General features: G+C 51.9%; 4 protein-coding genes across 4 annotated transcripts; 1 reads left to right on the top strand and 3 right to left on the bottom strand.

The window, feature by feature from the left end:
- Positions 1-4,838: 4,838 nt before the first annotated feature.
- PG997_009541 (uncharacterized protein) lies at positions 4,839-5,863 on the top strand (the record flags this gene model as incomplete). The annotated part of the gene is made up of 2 exons (XM_066813856.1): positions 4,839-5,707; positions 5,755-5,863. 2 exons carry the CDS (start codon positions 4,839-4,841, stop codon positions 5,861-5,863), a joined length of 978 nt encoding a protein of 325 aa, XP_066665818.1.
- Positions 5,864-9,544: 3,681 nt separating this feature from the next.
- PG997_009540 (uncharacterized protein) lies at positions 9,545-10,411 on the bottom strand (the record flags this gene model as incomplete). The annotated part of the gene is made up of 1 exon (XM_066813855.1): positions 9,545-10,411. One exon carries the CDS (start codon positions 10,409-10,411, stop codon positions 9,545-9,547), a length of 867 nt encoding a protein of 288 aa, XP_066665817.1.
- Positions 10,412-10,772: 361 nt separating this feature from the next.
- Positions 10,773-11,119, bottom strand: PG997_009539 (uncharacterized protein; the record flags this gene model as incomplete). Its single annotated transcript, XM_066813854.1, has 2 exons — positions 10,773-10,786; positions 10,948-11,119. 2 exons carry the CDS (start codon positions 11,117-11,119, stop codon positions 10,773-10,775), a joined length of 186 nt encoding a protein of 61 aa, XP_066665816.1.
- A 1,408-nt stretch (positions 11,120-12,527) lies between these two features.
- PG997_009538 (uncharacterized protein) lies at positions 12,528-13,013 on the bottom strand (the record flags this gene model as incomplete). The annotated part of the gene is made up of 1 exon (XM_066813853.1): positions 12,528-13,013. The coding sequence occupies one exon, from the start codon at positions 13,011-13,013 to the stop codon at positions 12,528-12,530; it is 486 nt and encodes a 161-aa protein (XP_066665815.1).
- Between the last annotated feature and the right edge of the window lie 136 nt (positions 13,014-13,149).

Genomic DNA, 13,149 nt, shown 5'->3' with positions numbered 1-13,149 from the left:
CCTCACAGCCAGCCGCTACCCGACGTCGGGGTGACTCGACGAGGTTGTTGCAAGACTGGGGAAGAGTTGCAGGTCGGGTTAGGGAGGGTGGAAGAGCCGTTCGAGGGCGGAGAGGATGAGGGTGATGGAAGAGACTCGAGGCGCCGTGATTGCGTCCGTGGTTGGAGATTGGCTGCAGCAGAAGAATCGGCGTAAGTAACTTGAGTGTGCATCAACAGGGACAGCAGAGACGGTCGGCGCCAACTACGTGCAGCCGAGCGGAGAGGGTAAATCCGCGGCCGGCAGTCAGAGGACAAACAAAGTACCAAACACGGCAGACACGAGATACTGGCAAGACAATGCTGGTGTTGGGCGTGTGATTGAGGTTGTTGGAGAAAGTAACCTACTGCTAAGAGTGTATGTGTATGTTTGAGGCTATGACGATGTGGTGGGTAGTGTGGTGTGGGAAAGTACGGGTTCCGGCCGGGCAAGACACAGCAAAAGATTGGGTTGGCTTGTTTTCCAACCTCAGCCGCATTCAACCGCGCGTTGTGGGGTGGGAAAGTCGGCAATCTAGGCAGGCCTCTTCGGATTGCGTGCGTCGAGTTGGGCTTGCGTTCGATTGATTGATGGAACAGGGCAATTGTTCAGGCGTCGGCTGGCTTCTGCGCCTATACACACCTCGTAGTGAAGGCGAAGAAGGCTCTCGACAACAATCCGGCGTAGTCAGCAGGTCGTATCAAGCATTGAAGGACAGACAGAACAAAGCGGCAAAGACAGCCGCTGGGTACGACGACAGCGACTACTACGACTGGACCTGGACTGGCTACTTCTGCTACTCGACTTGAAAGAACAAGGGGAGGGAGGAGTAAGAGGGGCACAAGGACGCCGAAGTTCTTAGCGCGACTAGGCAAGATACGCTGGCGAACCCTTTCAAAAAGCCCTGCGATCCGTGCCGGGTTCGTTGCGATGCTATTAACCTAGTACTGAGGCAGTAGTAGTAGTAGGCAGGACCGTAAGTAAGTAGGTAAGTTAGAGGGTGATAAGTGGCCGAGCGTCGAAATGCGGGGAACGAACTTCGGAGTGGCGGTACTCAATCGATCAATCTGGTGGGCGAGCGAGAGAATAAGAGGGATCCAAGTGAGGTGAGGGGGTGGGGGGAGATCCTCTCAGAGAAAGGATTCTCTTCTAAGATTGCAAAGATGGATGGAGGCAGATATGTAGAGTCTTGCTGATGAACCGGGCGCAGCGCCAAGAGCCACGATGGACGGAGTGCTGGTATTGCAATGCAGCAAGCAGCAGCGAGGGCGATAGTTGGTTGGTTTGTTTTTAGTGTTGGCGATGTTGCAGCCAAGTCTTTTTGAGCCCGATAAGCTGGTAGCTGGTTGCTACAGCTTGAGCATGTGGTGAGCGCCAAGATGCAAGACTATTGGTTTCGCCGCACGTATGTATGACATGCACCGGGGGGTTTTCGAGTGTGGTTGTTGTTGTCGCGGTCGCTGTCGCTGTCGCTTTCGGTCGTGGGCCTCTCGAAAGTCGAAACGCTTACTACTACTCCTCCGGCGGGATCTGAGCAAGATCAAGCAAGTTGTCTGCCGGGCGCCGCCTCCCAACATGCGCAGGCCTCTTGTATGTGAAATCGATCCACGACGGGCGCTGATCATTTCCCACTTTCAGAAAATGTCATCTACATCCCGTTCTTATCATATATCTATCTACATAGTTGATAGTCTATTGATTGACTATCAAATGGACGAGGGACGTCAGCAGCATACTGAAGACGATGATAGAGTCCGACCCCCGTTGGCCCTTGTCGGCAGTCAGGCTTCACTTGCTGTCAAACTGTCCCCCGTTCATGCCTGATGCAGTCCAGACTTGGGCAAACTGGAGAAAATGTCCCACCAATGTGGGTTTTTCCAGGCGGGGCGCTTGAGCCTCTGCAGCGCTTCACCGAGTCACATTTGGCATCTGGAAACAGAAAAATGCCGTCAGAAGAGTCGAGACCAAACTACCTGGCGTTTCTTTACCTCAACTCCATTAGAGGGAACGATCCGACTTGTTTCTCTTCTTCTTCTCTACTGCAAGTATTTCAACGGGCAGCAATGCGGAAAAGCCAGGCGCTCGAGAGATATCGTGTGTTATATTCTTGTTGTTTTCACTCTTCCGCCCATTTCTGGGCAAATGAAGTCGGGACTTAGCTGCCGACGCCTGGGGGCATCCAATGGCAACGCGACAACATGCCTTGCCGTTGTCAGCTACTCAATGGCTGGCCCATTTGTTGGGTAACGAAACAGAAACCCGTGTGGACCTGGTGATCAAGGTGGTGCATGGGCTACCTATTCAGTAGCCAATCCCCTACATACGGCCTTACACAGAAGCTCGTCCTACCTCGTGTATATAGTGAAGTGCAGTCACACGCCACGCTGGGTTCAGGGGTTCTCTTCTCGCATGCATACATGGACCCTGGACATCCATGTGATTTCACCGTTCTGCCCAAACCAAACAGATCTCCGGAACTGGTTGGACAGACTTTTCTTTTGCTGCCTTTGCCAGCGTACTTGTAAATGTAGGCACGTGTCATGACCCTATCACGGCGATTGCAGCAAGCGGGACGATCCGGGTCAGGTATACCAACACAACCTTTCGCTCAGAGCACTCACTAGGCGAAATTCTGATACCTATAAGGCCGATATATCCTTTGGGAATGTTGTCAAGGATCTCCTAGTCGCAGCTGTCGAAGACCTGGGTATACCCCCAAAACGGCTTCTGTTCTTCAAGGAGTGTGCATGTAAGCCACCGCCTATATCGACCAGATTTCTCCGAGATGCTAAGTAAGTAAGGTAGTAGCATGAGGATTAGCCTGCTTTTGTTTTGGTCTTACAGCGGGCTGCTATTATGTTACTGCATAGCAGCATATATTAGAGCCATACCTAGCTGGAACAGCTGTATGCAGTGCTGACGTACAGGAAATCCGACACATCGTATGCCGAGGGGGGATGGTGTGCGTCCCCGGTCTACGGACGTTGCGGCAAATCGGCCAAGTGTGTGTGGTAACCATTTCCAGGTATGGGATTATATGTATATATATATATATAAGTATAGAGACCTTTTCGGGATGTTGTTGCGGCCAGCTATAGAATAATAATAGTAGTAGTAGGGTTGGCATGGATAGGATGTGTAGATAATAAAACTTACTTAGCCATCCTTATAAGAGGGGCCAGCTATTTTTAGATGTAGGCGGGTTTGTTTTACTTCAAAATCGAGTCCCCCGTCTGTGCATTCTAGTACATATGACGCTTTTTCCGATAGACGATGGGCTACTACAACTCGCTACTCCGTACTAGACTTTTAGCATCTCATCTTCCCCAATGGCCGGGGAAGGAAACCCATTTCTTCGTGTTGGAAAGTGCACACATCGCCTGCTTCGTCGAGCTGAGCGAGCTGTGCTGACTGCGCCAGGGCCCACACTGATGTGCAAGCCGCGTAACTTCCCAGCCATCTCCTACCACCGCGGCCACGGAACGCCACTCACTTTTTTTTTCTCTTTCTTCATTATCTTGGCGGCCGGCCATTTCCCTGGCGTTTGGTGTTTGACAGGTAAAGGAACACGGTGTCTGACGGGCTTCGGCTTTGTCTACATGCGTAGGATTGCACAGTTTCTTACTTCGCCGGTGATGAACCTACTCGTGATAATATTCGCAATTAGCATTTATCCAGCCAATGCAGCGGTAGGGGTCCCGAGGGCACTAGGTAATTTGTTCTTGCTGCAGCATGCGCGTTCTTTTGAAGGGGGAGAAGAAGAAAAACCTTTGCAAGTGATCAGCACATTATTCACCCCCACTAGCAGCTGATCCCCCAGCCCTTCCACGCCGCCCTGGCAACCACGACTCGCAACACACTCCTCAGGCCTCCCAAACAGACGTCATGCATGTTTCCAGGGACCAAGGAAGATGTTACACTCAAACAAAGACAGAGCCCGGAGTATTGCAGTGCCCGGAAAAATGATGGAATGAATGTCCTGGGGCTTGCCTCTGGCCCGCGTTGAGCGTTTCACCATCATCGGGCCAACGGGCTAGTAAAAGACAAAAAAAATCCCCATGCACTTCAGCTAAGACGATGGGTTCAAAAGGAATCGGGGGCCTGGTCGCTGGTCAGTGGTAGGTAAACGAAGGAATCGTCCACGCCTGACGAGACTCGGATGGCGCGTCCAGGGCCGCCGATGGGCTGGGTTTACCCTGCCCGAAGGCAAGCGCAGTAGGCTAGGATCGCCTCAGATTCTCCATAAAACTCTCGTTCGGCGGGCTGGGTTGGGGGAAGGGGGGGCGCACTCAGCACTTTTTTGCACTTGGGGGGCTGTGAGTGCAACCAAAAGTGACGTTTCGATAGGCTAAACACTGCCAAGTCATCCACATCCAGGCTGAGGTGGGCAAATGTGGGCAGCAGGAAGACAAAACAGCACTGCGCCACGCTTATCACGAAACGCATGAGGAACAGGACCTGTGAGTGTGCGTGCAGGTGCGTATGTGTGTGTAACTGCAACTCGTCGTCATGTTTTTCGTTCGGGATTAATAGCCGTCCCATCCTCTTGCTTTTTGTGTCCTGGATTACTTCTGCCCTTCCATTCTATTATTTTTTCACTTTGGCAGTTTCCGGTTTGCTTCAGTCGTCTTCAAGAAGCAGAAACATCGTCCACCCACCTGCATTCGTTACGATCAACGACTTTTCGACGGACACCCACACCCACACCCTCGCTCGCTTGCTCCAGGTATTATCGATCGTTATTACATCATAATCACCACCCAGCGACCACTGAAATCGACCCACCTCACTACCTCCCACAAAGCACCAACAACTTTACGATGGTCAGCGTAGGGAGAGTCTTCTGCGTGGCGCTACCGTTTCTGCTGGTAGTCGCCAGCATCATCTGCTTATTGATCGCCGGTCTCACTGGCGTGACAAACACAGACCTCTATCTCTTCCGAGTCAACACAACCGGCTTGTCCATCAGCCCGATGACGGTGAAAAACATATTAGACAAGGCCCAGAAGAGCAGCCGCGATGTGGACGACACCGTCCACCAGCTCACCAAGGACCAGGCCGTCCCTGCTGACGCTGCCGCCCTTTTGAACACCAACATCACTGCCGCTGACCTCGGTCTGGCCAACCTCTACGACATCAACCTGTGGGGCTTCTGCACCACCAGCCAGAATGACAAGCGTAACTGCACCAAGGCCAAGTTCGACTGGGCCTCGACCTACCTGAACACATCCACCCTGACGACGGTCGGCACCGCTGCCGGCGCCAAGGTCGAGATCCCCAAGGAGCTGGTCAACTCCCTGAATGCCTTCAAGACGGTGACCAAGTGGACCGAGGTCGTCTACGTCATCGCCATGATCGCTCTCGGTGTCGAGCTCTTCTTCGCCCTCTTCACCTCGTGCTCGCGGGCCGTGAGCTGCCTGACTTGGGTCATCGCTTGCATTGCCACAATCGCTGTCTGTGCCTACGCCGCGCTGATGACGGCCATGTCCGTCGTGGTCGTCGGCGCCGTCGAGGCCACGGCCAAGTGGTACGGCGTCAAGGGCAATGTCAACACGTCCTTCCTCGCCGTTACCTGGCTGGGCGCCGCGTTCGCCCTTGCCGCTGGCCTCTTCTGGGTTTTCACCATCTGCTGCTGCAAGCCCGAGAGCCGCTCGCGCTCGCACCGCCGTAATGACAGCGAGCAGGAGAAGTTCATCCCCAACGGCAGCTACGCTCCCTCCATGACAACCGCGCCAGCTACAACGCCGGCTACGGCCACCAGCAGCAGTACGGCATGCCACCACACCAGTCGGGCGGCATTCGCCACCACGACCTGGCTTACGAGCCCTACAGACCTGCTCACTAAAGGGGAGAGCTCTAATGAATGTTCTTGTGTGTCGGGGAACAGCGAGGGGCGCTGATCCTTTGACAGGCAAATGGAACAAATATAACGAAATCACGCGTGCATTTCTTCGGCGTTATGGCTTGGGTATGGTGGAGTGGAGTGTGCATATATCAGAAGTTTGGAAGAGTATCCAATTTGGATGCGAAGGGGGATTAATCAAACCATATACCCGAGTTGTCAGATAGATTAAGTGTCCCATGAGGACATAAATATAAACATCCGCAACCTATCCTCACGTTCCGAGTCGCTTCAACAGGTTGTGTACCTAGTATATGTTGCAGTACCCAGGTCACTCACTGTCATACCACGATTCGCATCATGTCGAGTGTTCATAAGCTGATTGATTCGTAACTATCTGTACTGTGTAAGTCTTGCGTACAGCACACCAGTACATATTTCTTAGCCCGTCAAGTACAAAAGGTGTGTAGTGTTAGGCATCTTGGATGCCGTGACATTATACTAGTCAGGCGCCGGTTTCCTCGCCTTTGGGTCAGACGGTCGTGCAGTGTCAGTGAGCCCATCCAACGGCTTCCTCATCGGATACATGCTTGGTCGCACTACGTTAGCTACTATACAGTAAATCCACTCACCTGGACACCAGTAATCACCACACTGATCGTGGTAGTATGGACCTCCTAGCTCGCAAGGCGGCCTCGTGTTTAGCTGAAGGCTAACGGGTCTCTGATGCCGAGCAGCCGCTAAAAGTCGGCTGTGCGGTCGTGTAGTTCACCCCTGGCCTGCCAGTCAACCTATCTAGGTCCCAAGTAACAAAACTTGTCCACCGCCTCACCTGGTCAGGCGTGCCTGGGCTTATGGGGGTGGTAGTTAACGTCTGACAGTTCGTGGACCCCTATCAACACCTTCACTGCCACCACGAACTGCGATACTTGTATTCCGATAGCATGGTACGGCTACCCATGAACATTTGAGAGTTACGCCAAGGGGAGTGCTCATGGAATGGACTGGACCTTCTGCTATCTGCGTGTGGGAGATGAAGATAACTATCTGCCTCCACAGAAAGATGGCCTGAACTATATGACTCCGGCCAGCATACACGGTACCAAATAGGACGTATTATAGCCAATCCTTTGAGTTTGAGGAGTAGCATTATCTTGAAACCCATTTGGTTCTAACAATAAAATATGTGTCGAGATATTCTAGACCTGCTAGAAACCCGGCGAATGGTAAAAATGAATGGATAATTCATATAGCCCAGCTAAGAGCGCCCCTGACGCTCATATTAAGCGGGCTCCGTGATCCCCCTTTACGCATTTACTCCTTACTTTGTTCATTATAATTCCTATCCCTCTGAGCCCACCGCGGAACCGAGAGTGTCCTACTTCTTTTTACCCGACTTGCTGCTCTGCTGAATCTTCCGAATCTGGCGGCAATCCCAACAATCTTCCACGAGCCAGCCCGGGTTCGAAACGCTTGGCCCCGCTTTGTAGAACTGCGTTATGTCCTTAAAGGAGTGACATATTTCACAATAGGTCCGCGCGCAGTTTTCGCAGGCCCTCTTCCTGGTATTATAAGTCGCCTTGAGCGTGCGTTGTCCGCACCTGGGACATTCTATGTCCTGCTTAGGTGGCGGTGGGGGCGAGCCAGCTGGTGCGATAGACTTATATCGAGAAGACGCTTTAGGATGGGATGCGGTCGCCTGGACGGAGCCTGTCTGGTGAGATATCGCAACGGCAGGGGCAGGGCGATTTGCTCCTACATGGGGTAGGATGGAGGGTGAGTTAGCCCGAGTTGTAGTGTCGTATGTGGCACCTTGCTGGAATGTATCAAATAGGTCGTTACCGAAGAGACCCGGGTCTGGGTGTGAGTTTCCACTGCTGCTGCTGCTGCTTCTACTGCCACGAGCTTTACCTTTGCCCTTTTCATTTCTTTTCTTGTCCCGGCCCATTGTTCAAATTACCGTTAGGCCTGCTATTTGTGCTATTGTTGTCGGTCCTGCCGTTGTATTATCGAAGACTGGGGAGCCAGAGCATCAAGCCCATGTCTCCCGAGCGAATACTTATACAGCGCTCCATCGTGATACTCAGTGTATCCATCGTACGAGGTGAACAAAGAGATGTGCACCATCAAGGCGGATGATCCTGAGGGGGTGTCAGCTTTCCGAGGAGGTTCTATGTCTAGGATCACTTGAGGGCTTAGATAGCCTCGCCATAATAAAGACAGTAACGATGCTTAGCATTGACTATCGTATCAAGGAGGGTCATGAGGAAAACCAGACGGGCAATTTCCAGAGATCAAAGAGGACGTTGGTAGGAAAACTGTACACGGGATATACGAGAAAGGAGTAGCCGAAGCATATGCCCATTACTCAACGGCCCGCCTATTAGGAAAATGTTCCATGACAAAGGAGAGATAAGTTGCAACGGCTGTAGGTTGGTCTGGAAGCTGTGATCAGGGTACTCAGGGGCTTGAGCTGTTCCGGTGCGAACAGTTTTCTGCGCAGTTGACACAGCTTCACCGCGACAGGTGAATGGAAAGGAAGGCTCACGCTTCCTACCGGACGGGGATATTTTCATATATCAGAATATCCTACAAGTCCTATCATAGCCCCCATCTCTCGGTTGTTAGTCCCTGGCTTTTTCGTTATCAATTCTGGTGGTGTGCTGTTGGGAATTCACCTGCAGGTTGACCGCCAAGATAATCAAAGAGTTATGTCCTCGAGCCAACAATGTCCGGAAAGGCTCGGCCGGTAAGGAGATACCAAAAGGCCATAAGACGAAGCAGCCAGCCTCGTCACCATGTGCAGCAGGTTCAATTCTTTGTACTGCCCTTCCCTTCCTCTAGTAGCTACCCGTTCAAATAGTGGTTGCACTGATACACTATTCCCATTCCACATCCACCCAGGGCTGTGTCCGCACCGGGACATCCCATTCTATCACATAGGCTTTGGCAATGGTCAATGTTGTTAGTTGGAATGGCTTGGAAGCTCAGTATTATATACCATGGAGCGGAGCCCCAACAGCCTAGGGCTTACACTTTGAAACCACATTCACTTAGGATGAATGTGCCATGCTTACAATCCGTGACACTTGACAAGATGACAGGTGAATACTGCCAACACTGACTCAAGCTCAGTAGCTGCCTGAGATGAAGCAAGTAATGCTCCAGGCTTAGAGTCGAGGGCAAAAGGTCAATGGAGAAAGGAAAATTATACCCTCTCCTGGTGGCCCCGTCATTCTCCAGAGAGCTAGTTGCCTCTTCACTGCCTTTCCTGGGTTGTCCGACTTCACACACTTGAACATTGGCATTATGGCAAAATTGAGTGTGCTGCCTAGCTTGACCAAATGAAGGATTACAAACCTATCTATAAGCGAGGCTAATGACAAATGTTGCAACCGTGGCAGCTCCTGTGTTACTCATTACCCTAGGCGCGACCAGTTCATGGTGACCCCGGGGGGGCTATAACCCCTTGAAAATCCTGACTGGAATCTAAATATAAACCACGATTCAAAATCACTTCATTGAAACCGACGACGTTGCTCCTAGGCAAAGGGTTGATCTGGAGCTATTTACCAAAGTTAAAGTCAATGGCTCTGATACGAACTATGTGAACCATTTCCCTTCCATAGGCTAGTACGGAGTTCATCATACGGGGTATAATATTCGACCGCCTCCATTATGTCGCTACCTAGTCTTTGCTACCCAGGATTTATCAAAGCTCCTAATTTTCCTGTCGAAGGCCATGATGGCCTCGCGAACCTCCTCCACGTCCTTCGTCTTCTCATCATGCTGTGAGGTTGAGTACTTACGCATACCCGGATGCATGGCGACGATATGCATGTGGAAGTGTGATATGCTGTGATCCGGATATAGGTGCAGCCCAAATTGGAAGCCGTCCACATCCAGATCTTTGATTCTGGCCTCCAGCTCTTCGTGATGTAGCTTGGCGAGGTCGAAGCCTTCCTTTGCGAGCTTGCGGCTTTTCTGTGCTTCCTCCCCTGGTTCCTCCTTCTCCTTCCCCTCTACCGCTGCAAGTTGTCGTTTCATGGCCTTCAGCTGATGTTCTAACACCCGTGTCCGAAAGTCGAGGTCTGACCACTTCGATTTAAAGAGGTCTATGATCTTGTCTATAATCTGAACATTGTCCTTGTCCAAAGAGACCCCGTTGTAGATAGACTTCTTGGGCAAACCGAGAAGGTGGATCATAGACATGCCAGCAGGCGAAGAATTGCCAGGATATTGGGCTATGTCGAAGGACGCATGATTACTAGAGATCAAGACCTCGCCATCCTCGTCCTCGGCGAGTATCTTATCCCGGTCGTTGAAATTTGTGAATATGGTCTTGCCCTGTACCCATTTAGGCCTTTGGGGGTAGGCGTATGCCTGGTCATTTCGCAGATAAGCCTTCGCATCTTGCTCTGCATTGTCATATCCCCAGAATTCACGGAACTGTTCCTCGATTCTCGGCTTTTTCCCTTTGAAGTCCCTCTTCAGGAATCCCTTGCGCTCCTCCCTGTACAGCGCCTCGAAATCTACCATGGTGTCCTCCATAGTGTTGTTGCTGTCTTTGGGGTGGCTAGCGGTTTGTGGCTGATGAGAGGGAGGTTCCATTGAGGGAGATGCAGGGGCGTCTTTTGGCTCCTCCCGCTTCCTGGACCAGAAGAACGGCATGTTACTTCTTATATGGGAGAACCTGCTGGGGGTGCTTTCAGGTAAGAATTTTGCTAAGAAAGGTCACAGACACAGCACGTGAAAGTGGCATTCCCTGTGGAATAAACAACAAAGAGCAGAAGATCCGCCAAACGCAAAAGAGCCTACAGACGTGCGTGCCTCTCTCCGTACTTATATACAAAAAATAACAAACAAAGAAGCGACGCATCCAACAGGAAGGAGGAAGCTCTCAGAGCATGGGTCAATTAGACAGCCCTGGAGCGAGGCTGTGCGTGACAGGCCGGGAAGGGGAGAACAAACGAAGGGAAGCGAGCGCAATCACCTTGAAATGGGAAAACACATGAAGCTGATTTTCTCCTCTTGACCTGAAGGTGTGCTGCTATCATCAGCTGCTAGCGCTTCGTTAGTCGCCTGACGATGGCTCTTGGTCGTTGAGGTGAGAAGGTGAGCCCCACGAGGCGGCTGTGTCAGCTGCTGCTGCTGCTGCTTCTGCAGTTCCTGCTGCTCCTGCTCCTGCTCCTGCTCCTGCTGCTGCTGCCTGGAAGGGAGTCCGTCCGTTGCGCTTGTGGCAGAATTAGACTCATCCATGGAGGCTCCGGATGGTCGCAAAGGAAGCTTAAGTAAAGGGATCCTGGGTGATGGTTGTGGAGGTAGACAGGGTGGGTTGGGCAATGCACTCTAAAATGAGCAAATGGAGCAAGCAATTGATGGATTATGCCTTTCCCCCCTTCAATTGCCAGGTACCGAAAGTGTAAGTGTATGCATATATGCCTGCTAGGCTCGAGGCTAACTCTGGAATCAAAAGGCCGCCCGACAGCAGGGGACAGTTTGTTTCATGGCGATGTGCTGCGATGCGATGCGATGCGATGCGATGCGCTGCGATTCAATGAGATGTGGTGGGGGATGGATGGATTACAGATGGGATGAGTAGAGAAACCCGACCGAATGCGACCAGCTTTACGCTGTTTGCAGATGGGATTCGGACTCCTCCTGTGGTATCCTTTGCACCACCTCGGCGCTTAACCTATCAGCTCGACTGAAGGCTCAGCGGTAACTGACTGGGCGCGCCGGGGGCTGGGCACTGTCGTTTGTTGAACGGTCGGTGCTACTACCTACCCTCTACCTACTTCTTACCATTAATACAGGCAGGCAGGCGGCAGAAAACGATAAACCTACCTCTACTACAAGTACTACACGGGCATGCCTGGCCTGGACTGGCCTGGGGTGGGGTAAGGGCCGGTCAACTGGTGGCACACCCCTGTCCACCAGACACCTCAAGGTTGACTTGACTAACAGGTAAGGCTGACTCGTCCTGACCAACTGGCCATGCTGATATGGAAATACCCCTCTTGATACACATGCATGTCACATAGGTAGGTCAGATCTCAGCGACCCTTTTTAGTTCATCTTTATCTATGTATCATCTTATTCATTACTAGCATTCATGGGTATCTGTCAACTCCTCGTCGTTATTGCCAGTTCTCCCTTTCTTCGCTCCAAAAAAAAAACTCATTCGCATCATCCGGGGGTGTCTCTGCCTTGAAATTGCTTGAATGCAATCGCAAACACACACTCTCTTTCCTTCGCCTGCAAGTTTCGGCGGGATTGGATTGTCTTCCAAAGCCTGACTGACTCCCTTCAGGCAGGACCAAGCATCCCTGGCATGCATAAGGATGAGTTGGCACGTTGCCTAGGTAGCCTTGACTAACCATCGCTCATGTCAAGGGCATCCATTGTTCATCGGCTCACAGAGACGCATTTTCTCTGTCGTCGAACTCCCTAATATCATACAACAAGTGGCTGGGCTGTGAAAAGGCAAATGAAAAGTAAAGTAAGGGCGCATAAATAAAAGCCGATGGAACTCCTCGTGATGCCGGTTCAATGCCAATTGAGGGGCACCTAGGAGAAGTAGGACGGACTCATGCAATTCAGTGCACAAGGGTCGTCCAAGTAAGGCTGTGTCTGAGTGAAGTGCCCGAGTGAATCCACTGGTGTTTTAGGTGGGCTTAAAGCACAGCACTATGAGCCACGACCAGCTTTGCGGCGAATGCTTCCGATGCGCTTCTTCAGGCCGGTACTGAGACGTTTGCCAGGCGAGCTGCTGCTGCCGCCGCCGAACGGGGGAATCCGAGGACGTCGCATGGGCGCCAGAGCCCGAGGGGCCCTCGCCGAAGCTCGAGCTGCGACTACGCTGTCGAATCAGCACATCGCCTTCCTTGTCTTTGGAAGGCGACGACTTCGACATGCCTCTTGGCTGCATCTCATAGACGCCAGGGCCATCACCAACACTAGCAGACTTGCCATGCTTAAAGGCTCGTTCGAGCGTGTACGATGGCTCGCCTTTGCCTTTCAAGTCATCGGGATGGTAGTCCTGGCAGGTTCTGTTAGCTTGTGCTTGTGCGGTGTCGGTAGTGTTGGTTGTGTCAATTTCTTCATCTTCTTCTAGTATAGTAGAGATGTGACCGTCGTTGTCTTGACGCATGTTTGTACGATTGGGTAGTCGATCGCGCGTGTCTTGTGTAAAGGGGTCTTGCTGACTTACAACATCGTCATAGCGGCGGAATGGGCCTCCACTAGCAAACCGTTCCCGTTGCAAATCGGCACCTTCCTCGTAACTC

The sequence above is a fragment of the Apiospora hydei genome (genome assembly GCF_038363865.1).
Source record: "Apiospora hydei strain CBS 114990 chromosome Unknown utg000007l_segment0_segment0, whole genome shotgun sequence".
NCBI lineage: Eukaryota > Fungi > Ascomycota > Sordariomycetes > Amphisphaeriales > Apiosporaceae > Apiospora > Apiospora hydei.
The sequence above is the reverse complement of the archived record's forward strand: the minus strand, read 5'-3'. Positions and strand labels throughout refer to the sequence as shown.